Source organism: Planococcus citri, chromosome 3 (genome assembly GCF_950023065.1).
Source record: "Planococcus citri chromosome 3, ihPlaCitr1.1, whole genome shotgun sequence".
Taxonomy (NCBI): domain Eukaryota; kingdom Metazoa; phylum Arthropoda; class Insecta; order Hemiptera; family Pseudococcidae; genus Planococcus; species Planococcus citri.
In genome coordinates this window covers 78465314-78485809 of record NC_088679.1, presented here as the reverse complement: position 1 = coordinate 78485809, position 20496 = coordinate 78465314, and the positions used below count along the sequence as shown (strand labels likewise).

At 38.2% G+C, this 20496-nt stretch overlaps 2 protein-coding genes across 4 annotated transcripts in view; one reads left to right on the top strand and one right to left on the bottom strand.

Annotated features, from left to right (window-relative positions):
- The window catches only part of salm (spalt major), a 124257-nt gene that overhangs the window by 78306 nt on the left and 25455 nt on the right, over nt 1-20496 (top strand). For all 3 annotated transcript variants that reach the window (XM_065355573.1, XM_065355572.1, XM_065355574.1), the window contains exon 2: nt 15582-20447. In XM_065355573.1, coding sequence (XP_065211645.1) covers nt 15582-20447 — 4866 coding nt within the window. The remainder of the gene's footprint in view (nt 1-15581; nt 20448-20496) is intronic.
- On the bottom strand, nt 11535-12846 carry LOC135839509 (synaptobrevin-like). Its single transcript, XM_065355575.1, has 5 exons — nt 12622-12846; nt 12442-12520; nt 12276-12355; nt 11762-11813; nt 11535-11683 (listed from the first exon to the last, which is right to left on the bottom strand). The coding sequence occupies exons 1-5, from the start codon at nt 12709-12711 to the stop codon at nt 11664-11666; spliced, it is 321 nt and encodes a 106-aa protein (XP_065211647.1). The 5' UTR covers nt 12712-12846; the 3' UTR covers nt 11535-11663.

Sequence of the window (20496 nt, the reverse complement as noted above, 5' to 3'; positions counted from 1 at the left end):
TTTTTGACTTGGGCAAATTTGGGAACAACAAAAAAAAAACAGAACCTTACACACAATTTTGACAAAAAAAAACATTTTTTGAACGATCACGACTGCTCTATATGTATTCTGATGCTACTATAAGTAGATAAATTGTCATAAACACTTAATAGAAATTTCTGGATCGATTTTTTAGTTTTCTGCTGTTGATATTACAAAAAATTTGGAAAAATTTATCAGGGAAACCGGAAAAATCGTTTTTCCTGAAAACAACTGTACCTATAATTATGTTCCTAAATTTTGTTTTCTTTCTTGTGAAAATGAAAATTTTAGTATTCTAAATTGGGATAATATACATAAATTGATCCTGATTTGACCTTTTCATAGCAATTTTGGTTCCTGGACGATTTCCTTCCCTTCTCTACCCTCTGTTCTAATTTTTCGGAAATCGAGTGAGTCAGACAGTTCGACTAATCGTGCTAGGTGATAAACTGATAATTTCACGAGTACGAGAAAAAATTCGTAGTTCGTGCCACGAATTATTAAGACCAAGGGGATAGGGCCACATATATGAAAGAGTATAAGGTAGATATTCCAAGTACCTGCGTCTATAGCATAGGTAGGTACCTATATACCTATACGAGCGTGAAAAATAAAACAAAAGGCCGCGATTACGGAGAGCTCGTACGTAGGCGGTGATGGGGTAATGATGAAAGGTTTGGGGGGGGGGGGGTAACGTTGGCCTCGGGCAAAGGCCGACACGACCGATGGGATTTTTTTTATTCACGTCTAAAGCGATAAAATTTTTATATATAAGATCTTTTCGTGTACGCGTACATAAACGAGAACCCAGCAACAAACGCGTTAAGTAAATGTGAAATGCTAATAAAAATATAAGCTTATATACGAATATACACAATTCGGTCGAAATAAGATGATGATGAAGAAGAAAAAGAAGAATAAGATTGAAGTAGAAGAAGAAGAAGAAAAAAACCAATTTAACCGAGAGAGGAATATGATCGTAAAATAAAAAGAAATAAACGAATAAAAATTACCGAAGAGAAGGGCGGCGGGCGCGGGGCAAAAAATCGACGTTATAAAATAATTCGTCGATTTTTTTCCGAGCAATTTCAGTCTGGACAATTGGTTTAAACAGAGTTCACCATCTTTTTATCATCATACGCGCGGTAACATTGTAAATTGACGCATAAAATCCGTCTCCGCCGGTCTCGGACCATCTCACGTCTCATTAATTAAAAATCTAAAAGCACGCATCGTGCTATTGAATAATAATTTTTTAATGACTCGACGTATAGGTACCTACGTATACGTATATCGTCCGAGTATAATACCCCTATTAAAAATTTCAACCCGAATAAACGCGCACGTTCACACACGTACCTCCGATAATATAAAAAGTACCAAAACAAACTAAATAAAATCCGGAGAAAAGTAAAAAAAAAAAAAAATGATCATAAATAAATAAATAAAAATCATAATAATAAAATCACTCCGCGCTCTTTGGGCCCAACCAAATATTCGGACGCTTTCAACGCCGCTGCACGCGAAGGCGAAGCTGGCGAATAAAAATTCTCGCCAGCGGTCAGCGTCGATGCCCAGCAGAGTATATTCACGAAGTGCCATGAGAATGAGAATTGGGTACATAAATCGAACAATCATAATCCCGGTATATTTGGGATATTTTATTTTATGTAGATTTGCGCCAAAGTAGGTACCGGGTCAGTATAATTGGAAATTTAATTCGATACCGCGTGAATAATAATATGTAATGAAAACGTATAAATGATCAGAGCGTTCTCTCGACTCGATTTACATGTGCGTTTTTGTAAGACATCTGCGGTTATTTCGCCTTTTTATATACTCGATTGCGTCCGTGTTTGTATTTATTTTTCTATTTTTCATTTTACGAGTACGTCATCGCCGATTGCATTGTTGTAGGTGTCAATTTTTGACGTATGATATCAAAAATAGGTATAATATGGGAAGACGGAAGAGTGTCGCAAACATGAACTTTGGCTCAGTTACGGTAATTTGAATCGAGGGAAAGAAAACTAATGCATGATGGGATGGAATGAGGGTTAATTTGATTCTCAGTTAGTTTCCTGTTTCCCAGTAGAAAGCTGAAGTGATTCTGGTTGATAATGAATGAGCGATGTCAGCTTTCTCAAGCTTTTTCAGACGAGCTATTTGAAATTGGTGGAGGAAATTTAAAACTTGAAATCATAATTTGTTGGATGTTCTAGATTGGCAAAAAATAATGAAATAATACATTTGGTTTGAGAACAAATTTTCACGAAAATGTTTCTGCAAAATTACTAGTCTGCTCTGTTTTAAAAATATCAAATACTGGGAAAATCTTATTTTGAAATTTTGAAAAATCTGTCAATTATAAAAAAATTGATTTGAGGAGCTGAAATTTGGTCTGCAAGTGTTTTTGAGCGTGCTGTTTCCATAAAATCGACTTATACATTCAAATTGGAAATTACAAGCTCAAGTGGTTCCCTTGAGAGCTCCAGGTTATAATAGTTGCCTATTCATATGTCGTAAGGTAGTTTATAGAGATCATCAAACATTAAACATATGTCCGTAATGTAATCAGACTCACCGACTGTTCAAAAAAGAAGTGTGGATATCGCCCTGGTTGAATCTGAGCTTTACCCTTCAAACATTGTTTTTTGAGAATATTCGTGGCTCATCATTTTGAATTAATGAATAAAATATTTCAATTCTATTTTGAGACAGTTTTCAACAAAATTGAGTTGAATTCGCAATTTTAAAATAATAATGAAATTGAGCAATGACAAACCTCAATTTTTCATTTTTTTGAACGTCGAAAAAGCGAACATTAGAAAAATGTGTTTGGAAACAATTTTTTTATAATTATAAACATGCCTTTTTTCGAGGGCACGCCGATTCTCGAAATTTGTAAGTCCATCGTTTTTTGTCCCCCTCCCCCCTCCCCACCCCAAACATCCAAAAAGAATTGATTTTCGCCTCATCTGTTTACAAAGTCCTTTTTATTTGTTTTTTTTTTTGTGAAATTTGCTTATTAAGATTTTGTTTTTTTTCGGTCTTTTTTTGCCAAATTTTCCTCTGTCAAAAAGTTTTAGATACTTTTTGGAAAAGTCGTCAAAAAGAGTCAATATTTAGAAGAAAAAATGTCAAAAATCATCAATTTTTTGACACAATGGTCAAAAAGTGCCATTTTTAGTAGTATCTTTGCCCAACAGTCGTGTTCTTGTGAAGATCGTCCAAAAAATTCTTTTTTGTCAAGGTTATGTTTTTTTTTGATGTTGTTGCCGAATTTGCCCAAGTTAAAAAGTGTCAATTTTTTGAAAAATCGTGAAAAGGTGTCTATTTTTAACAGCAAAATATGTCTAAAAACGTCAATTTTTTGGCACAATTGTAAATAAGTTCCATTCTTAGTAACATTGCCCAACAGTCGTGTTCTTGTGAAGATCGTCCAAAAACATCCTTTTTTGTCAAGGTTTTGATGTTGTTGCCGAATTTGTCCAAGTCAAAAAGTCAATTTTTGAAAAATTGTGAAAATGTGTCTATTGTTAAAAGAAAAATACATACGTCAAATAAGCTGTCAATTTTTTGGCAAAATAGTGAAAAAGTGTCATTTTTGGCACAGTTGTCAAAAAGTGCCATTTTTTTGTAAAATTGTCAAACAGTCCTGTTCTTGTCAAAGTTGACCAAAAAAATCCTTTTTTTGCCAAAATTCTCAAAAAATTCCTATTTTTTGTTGACATTGTCAAACGTGTCAATTTTTGGCGAGTTGACGAAAAGTCGTATTCAGAAAGTAGTTTTTTGATAAAATAGTCAAATAGTCGTCATTTTTGTTAAAATTGCTAATAAATTAATTGTGCTTCTTTTTTTTTTTACTAAAACGTCCAAAAAGCATCGATTTTTGCCTTGCCTGTGTAAAAAGTCCTTTTTTTGTTTCATGGTTTGCAAAACAAAAATCCTGTTTTTTTCCCTCAAAATTGCTTAAAAGCTTCTTCTCTCGTCAGATTTCATTTTGTTCCCTCAAATGCTCTCATTTTTTTTCAATTTTTATGGTGATTTTTCGATATTTTTGAAATTTCTTCTCCAGAAAGAACCCTGATTTATGAATTTTTGAGGATTTTGTAACCCTGTTTTTTCTTTGTATTTTTTTAAAGAATTGTTTTTGAGAATAATGCTATAAATATTATGAATTTTTGAAAAATTTGGCTTGATGATTTGGTAACCTCGATTTTTTTACAGTAGGGGGGAGGGGGGTTAGTTCAAAACATGAAAGCCTAACAACTCTTCATGATTGAAACATAATTTTGAAAAAAAAAATACATAAGTATATTGATAGACTTTTTAAATTCTGTTTTCAACTCTATAGCCAATTTTCAAGCAGGGGTCTCAACAGCTTTAAGGAAGGAGGACCCCAATTTTGAATCAAATGAAAATTGAAAAATCGATCATTTACTCGTATTGGACGTCTTCACTATCCCCCCCCACACCACCCCACCTCCAACCGTCCAGTGACTCCGAAAGTCCAAATATGCTCAAAATAGCGAAAAATTAAAAATCGCTTGTGATTCGTCGTTTCATCTAATTTTTTTTTTTTTTGATATGATCTTTCAGTGTCTCTTTCCTTCCCTCCTTCCGTCCCAATTTTGTGAGAAATCGTGAAAATATTGTATGATGGGTGGGGCTCGTTTTGAATAGCGTTGTGAGTTGTTTTAAATAACCTGGAGTAGATTTTATGTAGATACCTATCTTAGTTTTAAATCCTTATCTTTTATGTTTTAATCATGTCTTTTATCCTATATTATTTTTGAAGCTGAAAGTTGTATTCTATCTATGTACTGCTTAACGTAATACGATGGCAGAAATGCTGCCGCATGTATCTCAAATAAAAAATTTGAGATTGAATATTAGTATTTTCAAAATTCTAAAACTGGTACCCTCCCCTCTTTTCTTTTCTCTTCAGCTTCACTTCAAAACATCCGTTTATTAAGATAAAATACCCCTGAGCAAATCTTTCACCAATCCTTTAAAAAAAACAAATTCAAATTCGAGACCAAATAGACAAGATGACGTATTCGTTGTACCAATATTGCGAGAAGGTAAATATTACGTAGGCCTACAAATGCCTATACATTCGTAGAACGACGTATTAGGAACTAGGAAGTGCATCGTTTTATCATAAATCTTTGCCCACGTCGCTGTGTGCTGTCTCGTTGACTGCTCCAAAATAAGGGACAGGGACAACTCGATATCAGATACGCCGTCGCATCGCATGTCTCTGTCTCTATACACGTCTGACATAAGGTAATAGTAAAAGTAGGTATAAAGTAGAGACGGTAATGCTATCCTTTTACACAGTAACGATAGAGTGGAATTTCACCAAAAAGTGAGAAAAAAAATACACACGTATAAAAAGGGTGACTTCTCCTCCTCGTTTAGGGAATTCGTATGTTGTGCTGCGATACCTACTATATACGTATAATACACATTTGAGGGAAGAAAGTCCAAGTCTGCACTATATATAGGTCTCTTTAAATCGAACGAGAAATTAGAATAAGCGACTGGTGGGATTTACTATATACGTACGTAGACGTACGACGACGCGTTATCGTTTGCTCGAAATTAATGTCGACAATATGCCACTATGACAAATGCCACCAATTGCTGTTCCCCCTCCCCCTCCCCCTTCATCATTGTACGGCGTCCGCCAACATACGCGTATATATGAGAACACATCCTAACCTAACATAAGTATATCTGCGTTCTCGTAATACACAGACACACGCGCGAAACGTGTCTAACGTACTGGTACATATACTTAGCATACATCTGCCCCTGGACCCGTCCTCCGTAATCTCAGCAGCATCGTATCCTATACCTACGGTTAACAACGGTATATATTTTTATTAAAATTAGAAAACCTCTAGTCTTAAACAGCCTGCAAGGGTCACACTTGTGTACGCGAAACTCACGTGCCTACTGTATCATCATTTTTCCCCCAAAAAAGACTCGACGTACGATTAACCTAAAATGCACCCTATCTTCATCTTCTCTCGTTAGCACAGCAACAACGTTTGTCTCCTTTTTTCTTCGGTATTTTTACCCATATTATCGTAGTAATATATTTATTATATTTTTATTTTTAATTTTTTTTTCCTTTATACGTACTATATAAGTTATTATCTCTAACTCGTTTACTCGTTTGTGTCTTTTTTTACATTCACATTCGTCATTCGCATTTTACTCGAACGAGTAGATAACTAAACCTTATAAGCAATGAAAGGTAAGACGAGTGCATTGAACGACAAAAGGCAAAGTGAGAGGGAGTTATATGTACGTAGGTACGTAAAGAGTTTTAGGGTGAATTATACGCGTACTCAGCACGAAAATTATGAAAATACGGTTGCGGTGTGGCGAAGCGACCCAGACCAGACGTATTACTCAACCGCAGCACAGCGAACAGATAGATAGAGATAGCTTTTAAACGGCGAACAGGCGAATTGCTTTGATGAATCGCGTTAATTAGGTACGGTACGCGGTATTCCATTCTTGATCGAGTAGAGTATTCTTATACTCGGTATTTGGTATGACGACGACGACTCTGCGCTGGTACCAAAAACCGAACAGAATCACGGCTCATTTACATGCAACGAATGAGACGCGAAGACGAATACCTCAAGACGATGAGGATAACAAAGTAAACGGTTCCGCGATAATAATGCAGACGAATGCGGTACAATTAGGTACTCGTGTATGTACGAGTACGAAATACATCTCGTATATTAAACGCTTATAAGGGGTTCGGTTTGGCTTTTTGCTCGATGCCAAGAAAAGGTTTTTATCGTAGATTCAAGATCACTGGAGACATATAGGCAAGTAGCAAGTACATACACAGTAATTTACCAACCTAGATAGAACTCACTACCCTCACACAAACCAGTGCCTATTTTTCCAATTTCAGATCCTCGTGATTTTACAAAATGAGGGTTGGGGGGGGGGCTGAAAGAACGTACAGAACTCAAATCCAAGTACAAAATAATAAATAGGCAATGGAACCTGACACCCTCGGATTTGAAAGAATCGACATTTCATACTTGAAAATGAGCTTCGAGTTTTTTTTGTGAGGAGTTTTGTTCCGAGTTTAACTCTTTTTCAAAAAAAGGGTCTGAGAAAATTGCAGAGTTGGACCTCTCGGTGAAAAGAGTTCATTAGAAGAGTTCTTAAAATCTCCTAAAAACCTTGTTTGACGTCAATTTCGCCAATTTGAATTATTGCTTGCTCGGGCAGAGTAGCTGAAAGTGCAATGAACCTGTTTCAACCTAGACCTCGTAATTTGGGTAAATTACAAGTATAATTGGGTCATTTTTGGTAAATTACAATTTTTATCAAATATTTGGTAACTTTGGGTAAATTACAAGTATGATTGGGTCTTTTTTGGTTAATTATTTGTAATTTGGTCATTTTTGGTAAATTACCAGTAATTTGATAACTTTTGATAAATTAAATCATTAGTAATTTGGTCATTTTTGGTAAATTCTGAGTTAAATTCGGTAATTTTTGAGTAAATTACAAGTAATCAGGTCTTTTTTAGTAAAGTATTGGTATTTCATAGTTTTTGGTAAATTATTAGTAATTTGGTCATTTTTGGTAAATAATGGGTAATATTGGTAATTTCTGGTAAATTTCAAGTAATTCAATGATTTTTGGTAAATTACAAATAATTTGGTCATTTTTGGTGAATTACAACTTTTACTAAATATTCGGTAATTTTGGGTAAATTACAAGTAATTACCTGGGTTCTTCTACTTTTTTTTGGTAAATTATTGGCAGTTTTATAGTTTTTAGTAATTTGGTCAATTTTGGTAAATTACGAGTGATTTAATAATTTTTAGTGAATTACGAGTAGTTTGGTAATGATGAGTAAATTATGAGTAATTTATTGGTAAATGCTGGTAAATGACAACTTTTTATTAGAGTGATTTGGTAATTTTGGGTAAATTACAAGGAAATGAAAATTTTTGCATAAATTACTCGCAATTTGTGATTTTTGGTTAAATTTCTGATGATTTGATTATTTTTGAGTAATTTTTAATAAATTATTAGTACATGAGTAGGTACCTAATTTGGTCGATTTTGGTAAAATTACGAGTAATTTGGTAATTTCTGGAAAATTACAAGTAATTTAATGATTTTTGGTAAATTACAAATAATTTGGTCATTTTTGGTAAATTACAACTTTTACTAAATATTCGGTAATTTTGGGTAAATTACATGCAAGTAAATGGGAATCTTTGGTTAAATTACTGATAATTTCGCAATTTGTAATTTTTGGTTAAATTTCTGATGATTTGATTATTTTTGGGTAATTTTCAATATGTAAATTATTACCTAGTAATTTGGTCAATTTTGGTGAAATTTAGAGTAATATGGTAATTTTTGGTAAAGTTATTAGTTATTTGAGAATTTCTGATGAATTACGATTCCGACCCAAAAATGGAAAATTTTTAAGCAACTTTCATCGAATTTGATTTATTCTGTATTTTTCAACTTGTGAAGAGGATATCTTCCGGTACAATTTTTTTGAAATTGGAAGAGATCAAAAAATTGAGGATTATTTTTATTTAGGATCCAAGAATTTCTGGGGTGGGGGGCACTCCAACGTTACAACTTGCAATACGAGTATTTGAAATCTTGGCAGAATGTTTCTAATAGGTATTTCATCACTGGGGAAATATTATTTGCACGCAATATCTTCATTATGAAAAGTATAATGACGATGAGGGTGCAAGTAGAAGGGTATATTACCGCCAAATATAAAATAAAAGTATAAACCTTTATCAAATTATCGTTGGTACGTTAGGTATAAAATAAGGCTAGAAGGGCGGAAAAGAAGCACGTTATAGGCTAGGTACTTATACCTATAAAACCGTATATTTTTACGCGCATGCATACCTACCTACGTCTAATGTTTTTATTGTTTTATATATTTTTGTTTTTTCAATCGTCGATACTTATTGAATGAGAACAGAGGTAACGCGATGGCACCCATCACGCTTGATTAAATTTCTCCGCGTGGAAAAATCGTGCATAACCAATCCGAATATTCGGTGTGAAATATGCAGCCGACAGTAAAACAGAAGGAAAAAAACCAATGATGTAAAAAAAAAAAAACAACTTCTCTATAAAGAAAGAAACGAGGGGAAAAATAAAATAATAAAATGATAATAATAATGATGATGAAAAAAAAAGAGAGAAAAAAGAAAGAAACCTCCCCTGCGTAAAAACATGAATGAATGAGTAAGGAGGTATAATAACGGCTGTAATTGTAAGCGCGACGATGAGACAAAAAGAAGAGAAAAAAAATCCAGAATAAAAAGAATAAGGAAAAATCAAAATTATCTGTCTTATAGTTGTAAGACGATCGCTTTGCAGTGCACCTCGGTCGTGGTCGAGGTTACGACGATCGACGATCGACGATCATATTTAGTGATGCATATCTACGACTACGACGAGCAGAGAACAGATTCGTCTATCAAGTATCAATCAGCCACCGACATTGAACCGTTTTTGATTATTATTTATCGTCGTGTTTTCTGCTTTTTGTCTGCTGTTTAATATCCATCGCGCTGTATACACTTTGCTCTGCATGATTGAAATTTCTGTCGTAATGCTTTAATTCGGACACTTCCGGTGATGATTCGCTGCCGATGCGTTGTATATACGTTGATTTTTTTTTTTACCTTCGTTACTTTTTCGTGTCTTATTATGAGCGAGCTTTATGCGGAAGGTATTTAGAAAAGTACATGATTTTCCATCTCTATATATTTTGGACTTTATTTTAAGACGAGAATCGATAAAGAATGGTAAGGATGGGATGAGTGGTGGGAAGTAGGAAGTGGAAATGTATTCGAGACGCTCAATACATATCGTTCGAAGCATCCGTTTTATAATATACGATCATTGTGAGAACGATAGTGAATGCAGGAATTTGGAATATTGAAATCATAAATACGTATTTGTTTCTTCCACTACATTGGGCAATGGGCATTACTTATTTGAATCATTGAATGCAACGTGGAAGAGTAGGAACTAGAAAGACTCTGAGCGGAGGAAAAGGGCGAAATATGCTTTCAAAAAGATTAAAAATTGAAGAAAAAATCGCCAGTATTCAAGTAGGTATGTATCTCTTGTTCTAATCTATCCCTAAAGCATATTATTCGTTTGTTGATTTTATGCCTGTACATACTCGTTCATAGAAAATGAGCAGGTATTTGAGATAGATTCCCTTTTGATGGAGGGGAAGGGAAGAGGGTGCCTGAGCATAGACTCCTCGTGACCAATGAACGCCGTCTTTCTTGCACGCCAAATTTTGAAAGAAAATTAACAAAGAATTCAAAATGGAGCCATCGAAATTTATAAAGTTGAAAATTGAACTTTCCACGTAGGTAATAACTCTATTTTTCATATGAATGCCTTTGAACCCTCCTCCACTCCCTCCACCACGCTATAGGATTCAAAAATCTGCCATAGGCCCCTAACTAAAGAAGCACATCCTAACCAGCATAAATATTTTAGAACCAGACTAGGAGGAATCCAGCGAGAACCCCAAAATACACCACTAGTAAAAATTTCAGGTGCTGAAATTCATTTTTAGATTTTTGATGGATTTTCTCTGGGGGGGGGAGGGTTGAAATTATGAAAGTTGGTTTGTACATTTACCTGATTTTTGGATTCTCCTATTTTCTACAAAAAAATGCTGCAACTAGGGTGAAAATCAGATTCAGCTTTTGTCAATTTTCGACTTTTAACGAAAAAACATCTATTTCTGATTTTTTTTTTGGACTAAAAGTATCATGTTGGGTATAAAAATGCCGCTATGAGCTGAAAAATTAATTTTTGGACCAAAAGTAGTATCAAGACTAAAAATGCCATTTTTTTTCATTTATGGAATGAATTTTTTTGGGGGGGAGGGGGGAGGCTAAATGTCATTTTTGAGTGCAAAAGTCATTTCAAGTTGAAAATGTTATTTATTGGTTATTTTTGATTTTTTTAGACCAAATGTGTTGTTCAACATCTCTCATGTAAGTACATATTTGGAAATTAGAATTTTTGGACAAATGACCTCAAGTTGAACTTTGAATTTTCTCATTTATTATTCTCTTTTTCTTTCAAAAATTGAGGTTTTTACAATTTTTCTATTTAATGGTGATAATTGTAAAAAAAAAAAAATTAACTGAAAATGTCAGTGTACTTACTTAATGTTCTAAAATGATTTTGCTGGTTGAAATAGCTTCTCCTTTTCTTGTAAATCCATTGAAAAGTTGACCAAATAAGATCCATTTCAGGAAAAAACTCCCCTGTCCCCACCTTTGGTCCTTCAAGTAATTTTGGTTCTTTCGTATACGAAGCCCTTTGTCCCAAAATTGTAAAAAATCGAATAAAGTGAAATGAATTTAAAGTGGTGAACATTATTAGAAAATTTCATCATTTCTGTGCGAGAATTTATCAACAACTTGTGTAAAAATTCGTGTAATAATTACATACCTATTTTAAAAAATTCATGTAATTCAACAATAAGCAACAATAACACAATCTTTTTTAAACTCGTTCGTTGAACGTCGGAAGAACATTTACAAATTACTCGAATCATTATGTTAGCTCGAAAATGCGGTATCTGAAACATCACCAAATTATATATTAATACCTGTCACGAATTTATTGAATCGTAGAAAATACGAATTAGAATACTCACATAAAATCAGTATCAGTATAAATGCTCCAATCGAGCTCAGAATGATCATCATCTGTAAGAACAAGAAGTAGATAAAATGAATAAAAGTTCGAAATTTTACTGCAGAATTTTTTTTCAGGGTGCTCAACGGTCATGAAAGTCATGAATTTTGCTCGAAACACACCTGAAAATTTTTTAAAAAGCCCATAAAATGAAAAAAAATGAAAGACATGAAAAGTTTGTTCAAAAAATTAGAAAAATTAATAAACAGAAATATCTATTTGTCTTCAAATTTTAAAAAAGTCCCTCGCAGTTTCGAGTTATTTAATTTTTTTTTGGGGGGGAGGGGGCTATTTTTATACGGTAAAAATGTGAAAATTAAGTTAGGAAAAAGTCATGATTTTTTTGTCTAAAAGTTTTGTTTGACATCCTGTTTTTTTTTTTTTTTTGGAAAAAATCTATTTTTCAAGAAAGGATTGATACCTACCTACTTGGTAGGCTAATCCATGAACACACGAATCGTTTGATAACTTACTTTTTTATTTTTCCACCACATTTTTCGTTTCAATTTTACAGCCTTTGACTCCAGTTGTGATGCATCCGTTTGCAAAGCATCTATTTCGCAGAATAAAATGAATAAAATGTATATACTAACAAGATTATCTGATATTAATCTATTTTTCATTATTATTCCTTAATACCTGTTAGATTATCAAGTCCCAAAAGCTGCAATTCTCGTTCAAATAGCTTTTCAACATTGTTTCTTAAGATACCAACGACCTAAAGTTGAATAATACATATGAATAAATTATAAAATTAATATTACGGTTCGCAATTTCAAGTAACATCAAAAGGACTATGATAATAATTGATAATCATACTTCATCGACTTGAGCTTGCGTTTCTAGTAATTTATTCTTAGCTTCTGAGCTGTCACCTGGTCCATTTTGCGAGTTTCTTGCACCGTTCATTTCAGCCCTGAAACAACACAAAATTATCACTGCCAAATTAAATAGGTAAATAAATAAAAATTACGAGTATATTGTATGTTAATGGCAACATAAACGTCTATCAAACTAAGTAGGTGTAATGTGCATCGAGTGAGAAGCAGATAATCGAGATATTACCTACAGTTTAGTGTGATAATAACGCGATTATGTGTTCGCAAATTTCATGATTTGTACCTAATATTGAACTATGTATTGATAAACCGTAAACAAATTTAACAACGGATGAAGCTGCTGATTAATAAGTGAGACGTTGCAGTTGCTGTTATCATGATTTTTTCATTGAAATGCCCGATGTTTATTAGATTGTATTAAAAATTCTTCTCGTTATCTCTAGAATGCAATGAAAAAATCATCCGAAAATGTATGATAGGTATTTCGGTAAAAAGAACAGTAAGTAGCAGAAATGATGGAAATAGAAAATAGCCACAGCAAGAGCAAAATTGAATAGGTACATTAGTTCAATGCTAAAAATTATTTATGTGTAGTTTACATTTCAAAGTGTAGAGAGCGTGAGTAGTAGTCCGGCATATGACAATAGGAGTAATTGCACCCCCCCCCCGCCGATCCTCCGGGGAAACATTTTTCTTAAAGGGGACATCCTAAGGAACACTTTAAAGCACACTTGCCCAAAAAAAAGTTGGCCTTACTTACAAAAGTTTATCACCTGTCAAAATTTCAAGTGCTAAAGTGCGTTTTTCGATTTTTGGTGAATTATTGAAAATCGAATTTAGGCCCAAAATTAGGGAAAAAATCAAAATTTTATCAAATTGACCGAGAAAGCTGAAATTTGGAATATATCCTATTTTCGACATGCCAAATCGGTTGGAAACTGTTTCAAACCGTTTTGAGCAGTGCTGGAGCCTCCAGCAGATTTTTGAAACTCGAAATTCCCACAAAATCCCATCAAATTGGAGTTGTAAAGCTAAAATTTATTCTAAAAACTAATTTCAATACGCTACGAAGTACTGCAGATGAATTTCAAGTCGTTTTGGAGCCTCCAGCGACTTTTTGAAAATTCCTGAAGCCTTCAGCAGATTTTTGAAACTTGAAATTTTCATCGAATGGAGATGGAAAGCTGAAGTTTACTCCACACTCCAATTTTAACACCCTCTAAAAACGACTTTTGGTAGATTTCAAGTCATTTTAGAGCCTCCAACGACTTTTTTGAAAATTACTGGAGCCTCCAGCAGATTTTTGAAACTTAAAATTTCCCCAAAATTTCATCAAACTGAAATGGAGAGTCGAAATTCATTCTGCAAACTAATTTCAATACGCTATGAAGTTGACTGCTGGTGAATTTCAAGTCGTTTTGGAGCCTCCAGCGACTTTTTAAAAGGTTGTATGACGTTTTTTTGGAAAATTGAAATTTCCTAAAATTACCTGGAAGCTTCAATACCATTCGTAACCACCATGTAGTCTGCGAAGTAAATTTCAGCTTGCCAACTCCATTTGATAAATTAATGTTGGGGAAATTTCAAGTTTCAAAAATCTACTGGAGGCTCCAGTAATTTTCAAAAAAGTTGCTGGAGGCCTTAAAAGGACTTGAACCCACCTGAAGTCGTCTTCAGAGGGTGTTAAAGTTGTAGTGTAGAGTAAATTTCAGCATTCCGTCTCCATTTGATGAAATTTTGTGAAAATTTAAAGTTTCAAAAATCTGCTGGAGGCTCCAGTAGTTTTCAAAAAAAGTCCCTGGAGGCCCTAAAATGACTTGAACCCACCTGAAGTCGTCTTCAGAGAGTGTTAAAATTGTAGTGAAGAATAAATTTCAGCTTTCCATCTCCATTTGATGAAATTTTGTGTAAATTTCAAGTTTCAAAAATCTGCTGAAGGCTTCTGGAATTTTCAAAAAGTCGCTGAAGGCTCCAAAACGACTTGAAATTCATCTGCAGTACTTCGTAGCGTATTGAAATTATGTTTTTAGAATACATTTTAGCTTTACAACTCCAATTTGATGGGATTTTGTGGGAATTTCTTGTTTCAATAATCTGCTGGAGGCTCCAGCACTGCTCAAAACGGTTTGAAACAGTTTCCAATTGATTTGGCATGTCGAAAATAGGATATATTCCAAATTTCAGCTTTCTCGGTCAATTTGATGAAATTTTGATTTTTTCCCTCATTTTTGGCCTAAATGTAAATTCGATTTTCAAAAATTCACCAAAAATCGAAAAACGCACTTTAGCACTTGAAATTTTGACAGGTGATAAACTTTTGCATGATCTTTCGATCTACCTTTGTAAAGTTGAAAAAGTTCGTGCAAGTCCTATGTTGAAACGCAAAATCTGCTATTTCGGCTGACCTGTCAATCAAAATGACCGCCATTTTGTAAGTAAGGCCAACTTTTTTTTGGGCAAGTTTGCATTAAAATGTTCCTTAGGATGTCCCCTTTAAGAAAAAAGTTGTCCCGGGCGATCGGGGGGGTGCAATTACTCCTATTGTCATATGCCGGAATATAGTTTTTTTTTTGCTAAATGAATGACGAATAATTTACGATTACTAGGTTGAGCTGTTGAGATCATCTTTGTGATCATACGACTACGTAGCCTACGTAGGTAAGAAAATTGAATGATTGTAGCCTAATAAATTTAAATCATCTACGAAATGAATGAGATATGTAAACAAATAGATAGAAGTTCAGTTGGATAAATTTTATGGTTGCTTAGTCCTTGTAAAGGTACGAGTATTACATATATTGAGAAAGTCTGTAAAAATGCTTCAAGTTTAGCTTATTTGTTAGTACCTATTAGTATATTTTTTATACTTATCTAATAACGAAAATAACAAAACTTCGACGTGTATACTAATCCCCTACGTGGTAATTAATTTGTTCGCAGGTTTAGCCAACAGCGAAGCAGACAGTTGTAGCGACCATTCCTCGCAATCCGATTCCGACCCGGAAGACCTGCAGCAGCAGCAGCAGTCGTACGATATGAAAATGCTGGAAAACTCTCCGTCCAAAAACGGCATCGCCTCGAATCCGGTCTTCGAACGTCTGAAATCCACGTCAGCAGTGCAATACGAAAACTTCTCGAAAACCATGGACGTTACCAAAAAAATGGTTCGTTCGGCCGTCGTCGCAAACGACGCGTTCGTCAAAGTACCATCTTCGCTAAACGCCAGCTTCGAGTTCGACGACAACACGGTAGCAGCAATGGCGATGGCGGTTGTAACCGAAGAAGCTGACGACGAAGATAACGACGAGAACGACGACTTATGCGACGCCAACGAGTACACCAACGAAGAAGAAGCCGAACTACAAGTAAAAGTCAATCACCACGTCGAAACCGAAGCCGATAATAATAACAATAATAATAACGACGACGACGATGGTGATGGCGACGATAATAATGATGACGACGTCGTCGACGACGATGATGAAGGCAACGGCGACGATGAAGAAGATGGCGTCGCCGCTGGCAGCGGTCTAGGCGATGACGCCGAAGCCGAAGCTGGCAGCACTGATAACGATATCCAGCAGCCAGACGATGAAAAGAAACCATCACCGCATAAACGATTAAAGCAGAGGAGTAGCTGCGAAGAAAACGATAATAATAATAACAACAAGGATCGGTACGAAGAACAACAACAACAACAACAGGAAGACAGCGGCGTGACCGGAGTGACCGGAGGCGTCTGCGATAGCGAATCTGCCAACCAGTTACCATCTTCGGCTTCGGCCGCTTCGTCGTCGTTTCGATACGCGTTACCAGCTAGTCACGTGACCTTGGAGGCGTTACAGAATACCAAAGTGGCGGTAGCTCAGTTCGCAGCTACCGCTTTGGCCAACAGTGCTGATAATCCTGCCGCGTTGCAAGAATTCGCCGTTCTGCAATCGCACCTGTATACGTTGCAGCATCAACATCTGATGCATATAAATATCATACACCAGCTGCAACAGCAATTGAAAATAACCAGATCTTCCAGTACTACTAGTACGAGTAATTTGAATAGCAGTAGTAGTAGTAATAATAATAGTAATCGTAGTACTACGCATCACCATAGCAGTAATACTACAGAAGGCGGTAGTAATAGCAGCAATAATAATAATAATATCAGCAGTAGTACTACTAGTAGTAGTAACAGCAACAACAACCATCACGTTCATCAGAACGATATCGGCAGCGGCAGCACAAGCAGCAGCAGCCATCATCATTATCATAATCAGCACTATTACCAGCATCATCGTCCGCAATCCTGTTCTAGTCCTCCGTTCACAACGCGATCCGAATGCGGCGAAGCGACCAGCATCCTTTCACCTAGCAACGTGCCCATACCTTTGGTTGTAACGCGATCGTCGTCTCCGTCACCTAGCATCGTGTTAACGCCTCCAAAATCTAGTCGAACGCCGACACCGGTCAAACAAGAATCCGGCTTCCCTTTGGCTTCCGTTTCGCCACCAACGTCTCAACCTTTGCTCTCCACAGCCTCTTCGGCTGCCAGCAAAACGTGCTCCACCAGTAGTGTGGCCATCAATCCAACGCAACCAACCTCTCTACCGCCTTGCTCGATCTCTTCGTCGTTCGCTTCGTCCATCATCACGAACCTAGACCCGCCTCCATCGCCTAGCGAACCGAATACGCTGGAGATGCTGCAAAAACGCGCTCAAGAAGTGCTAGACAACGCTAGTCAAGGCCTGTTGGCCAATAACCTCGCCGACGAGTTGGCCTTCCGCAAGAACGGATCTAACGGCAAAGGCGGCTCGTTATCGCCGTACGATTCGAAAGGAGGCGGTGGCCGAAACGAACCTTTCTTCAAGCACCGATGTCGTTACTGCGGCAAAGTATTCGGCAGCGATTCCGCCCTGCAGATCCATATACGATCGCATACCGGCGAACGTCCGTTCAAATGCAACGTCTGCGGCAGCAGGTTCACCACTAAGGGTAATCTAAAGGTACACTTTCAAAGGCATACAGCTAAATTCCCTCATATCAAAATGAATCCGAATCCGGTACCGGAGCATTTGGATAAATACCATCCTCCGTTACTGGCGCAGATGAACAATCACCAAAATCTACCTCCCGGTATCGCTGCCGTAGCTGCAGCAGCGGCCGCCGCAGCTGCCGCCAATCATCACGTCAGTATACCGTTGAGCTCACCAGGGCAGCAGTTCGGCCCAGCTAATACGTCATCGTCGGCGTTTACCAATAGTCTATCGCATTTGTACGGAAGCAGCGCCGCAGCTGGAGGTGGTAGCAACAGCAGACCGGAGTCGCAAAGTGGTCACGATGCTCACGGCGGCTCTAGATTATTACACGATTCGTCTTCGTCTCCGCTACTCAAACCACTGGTACCGTTCCCGTTCTTCGGTGCTGTTGCTGCTGCGGGCCAGCTGAACAACGAACAAGACCAGCCGGAGAATCTGTGCAGTAAACCGACGGCAGCGTCGAGTAATCATTCGTATTCGCCTCCGTCGCTCTCCGAACACAGTCCTTATAAGCGTGAGCTGACCGAAGACGAAGAAACGCAAGCTCTATCCGAGACTAGCGAAACGAACACCAACGAGTTCAGGCAACGTAGCTCGAGCGCCGGAGATCGACGCCAGTCCAGACAAATGTACGGTGGTGGTGGTCGAACGACCGACGCCGATGAAGAAATGGAGTACGAGAACAGCGTCGTCCACGAAGACGATAAGATGATGACTAGCAGCGGTAAACATTCTCCGCATATGGATAGCGGCGACGAGAACGCTCAAGACAGATGTACCAGTTCGCCGTTCGAAGAAGAAGACTGCAGCGTCGCCAGCAAGTACAGCAACGACGATCAACGATCACCGATGAGCGCAGATGGAAGAGTAGCCGCCGCTGGTCTCGATGCGGCGTCGCTGATAACCAGGAGTAATCTGCTGGCAGCGGCGGCCAATCACCATCATCATCATCGAGCAACGACTGGGACGGGTGAAGACAGCTACCAGGATCAGCCGGAGAATTTGTCGAATAAAAGTAGGTCTGAAATTAACGAATTATCTCTAGATGGTCGAAAATGTCTTTCGCAGTCGTCTTTTCCTTCTCCTAGGCTGCTGTCGCCGGCCAGCTCGGTCTCGTCGGCCGACAGTTTCGATAGGTATTCGGCCTGTACGCCGCTAGGACCGTATCCCGATTCCGATCCGTCTAAAGATCCGTTCCTCTATACTAACTTCCTACCGCGACCCGGCAGCACAGATAACTCGTGGGAGAATCTGATCGAAATCAATAAAACCAGCGAAACGTCCAAACTGCAAGAGCTGGTCGATAACATCGGCCACAAGCTCACCGATCCCAACGAATGCGTAGTCTGTCATCGTATTCTGTCGTGTAAAAGCGCCCTACAAATGCACTACCGCACCCATACCGGCGAACGACCGTTCCGGTGCAAAATATGCGGTCGCAGTTTCACCACCAAGGGTAACCTAAAGACCCATATGGGCGTGCATCGCATCAAACCGCCGGTACGAGTGCACCATCAGTGCCCGGTGTGCCATAAAAGGTTCACCAATAGCTTGATTCTGCAGCAGCATATCCGTCTCCATACAGGAGAACCGACTGATCTCACTCCGGAGCAAATACAAGCTTCGGAAATACGCGAATATTTTCCTCCCCTGCATGGCGGTCCCGTTGCGGCCGTAGCAGCCGCAGCGGCCGCCGCCGCAGCAGCGCATCAAATGAACGCTTCGAATTTTGTGATACCGAAAATCTTACCGATGGCGGCGTCCAACGTGCCCTATAAATTGGCCGCCATCGAGTACGGTTGCCCTAAACCGAGCCATCATCACGAGTCGTCCGATCCTCTGCGTCTAGTCAAAAGCGAAGAAGACGAATCTGCCAACGCCAAATTGACCTCGCCTAGTCGACGATCTACGAGTAGAAATAGTCACGGAGATGTGGACGATGACGATGATGACCACGATCACGTCGACGACGACGATGATGACGATGTCGATGAAGATACACGTAACGACGACGGCGATAACGTCGACGATCGAGTCGGAAACGTGGTCGATGGCGCAGCTGGCAACGAGAGCGATCGTAACGACGTCGAAGACGACGAAGATCGAGATCAAAATGATAACGACGACGTCGACGACGACAATGGTGGCGATGGTGGCGCCTCAGCTCTATCAAATTTAAGCACGTCTCTGACGGCGTTAGAAAACCACGTAAAAACAGTCACCACGATGTCTTCGCATATGGCCATGGTCAGCATGACTCAATCGTTCGTAAACCTATGCAGTAAACTTACGCACAGCTCGCAAAGTGGTGTTGGCGTTGGTGTTGTAGGCGACGATAAAGCTACCAACACGACAGCAGCTCATCATAAAAGGACTCACAATATAGAAAGTCCGGAACATTGCGCAGCAGCTGGGCTATCGTCTCCTCTGAGCACGAGAGGGCTATCTCCGGCAGCTTTATCGGCTGCCGAAGAAGATGACGGGTCGCCGGCGACCGATGCTACCTCGTCGCTGAGTAATTGTACGGTCTCGACGCCGTTAGACTTGACTCCCAAGTCGGGCAACTCTCCGTCCATGATGGCGTCTTCGTTGGCAGCCGCCGCGGCCGCTGCTAACCTATACGCCGCGAATAACGGTCCGGTCAACGCCACGGCCGCGTTCCCGTTCGGTAATAGCTCGTCGCCTACCGCTACGTCGTCCAATAGTACGCCGCCTTTAATATCGTCCGTATTAAGCACCTCGTTTAATCCGCTCGGTCTGGCTGTCGCATCATCAGGTAGGCTACCACTACATACATAGTGAATTCGCCCAAAATACCTACTTTT

Excerpts from the sequence above, each read along its gene's own strand:
- LOC135839509 (XM_065355575.1), bottom strand. The coding sequence starts at position 12,711 with ATGAACGGTGCAAGAAACTCGCAAAATGGACCAGGTGACAGCTCAGAA. Across the intron at positions 12,521-12,621 it reads CGCAAGCTCAAGTCGATGAA|GTCGTTGGTATCTTAAGAAA; the intron begins GTATGATTATCA and ends ATTCAACTTTAG. Across the intron at positions 11,684-11,761 it reads TATACTGATACTGATTTTAT|ATACCGCATTTTCGAGCTAA; the intron begins GTGAGTATTCTA and ends GTGATGTTTCAG.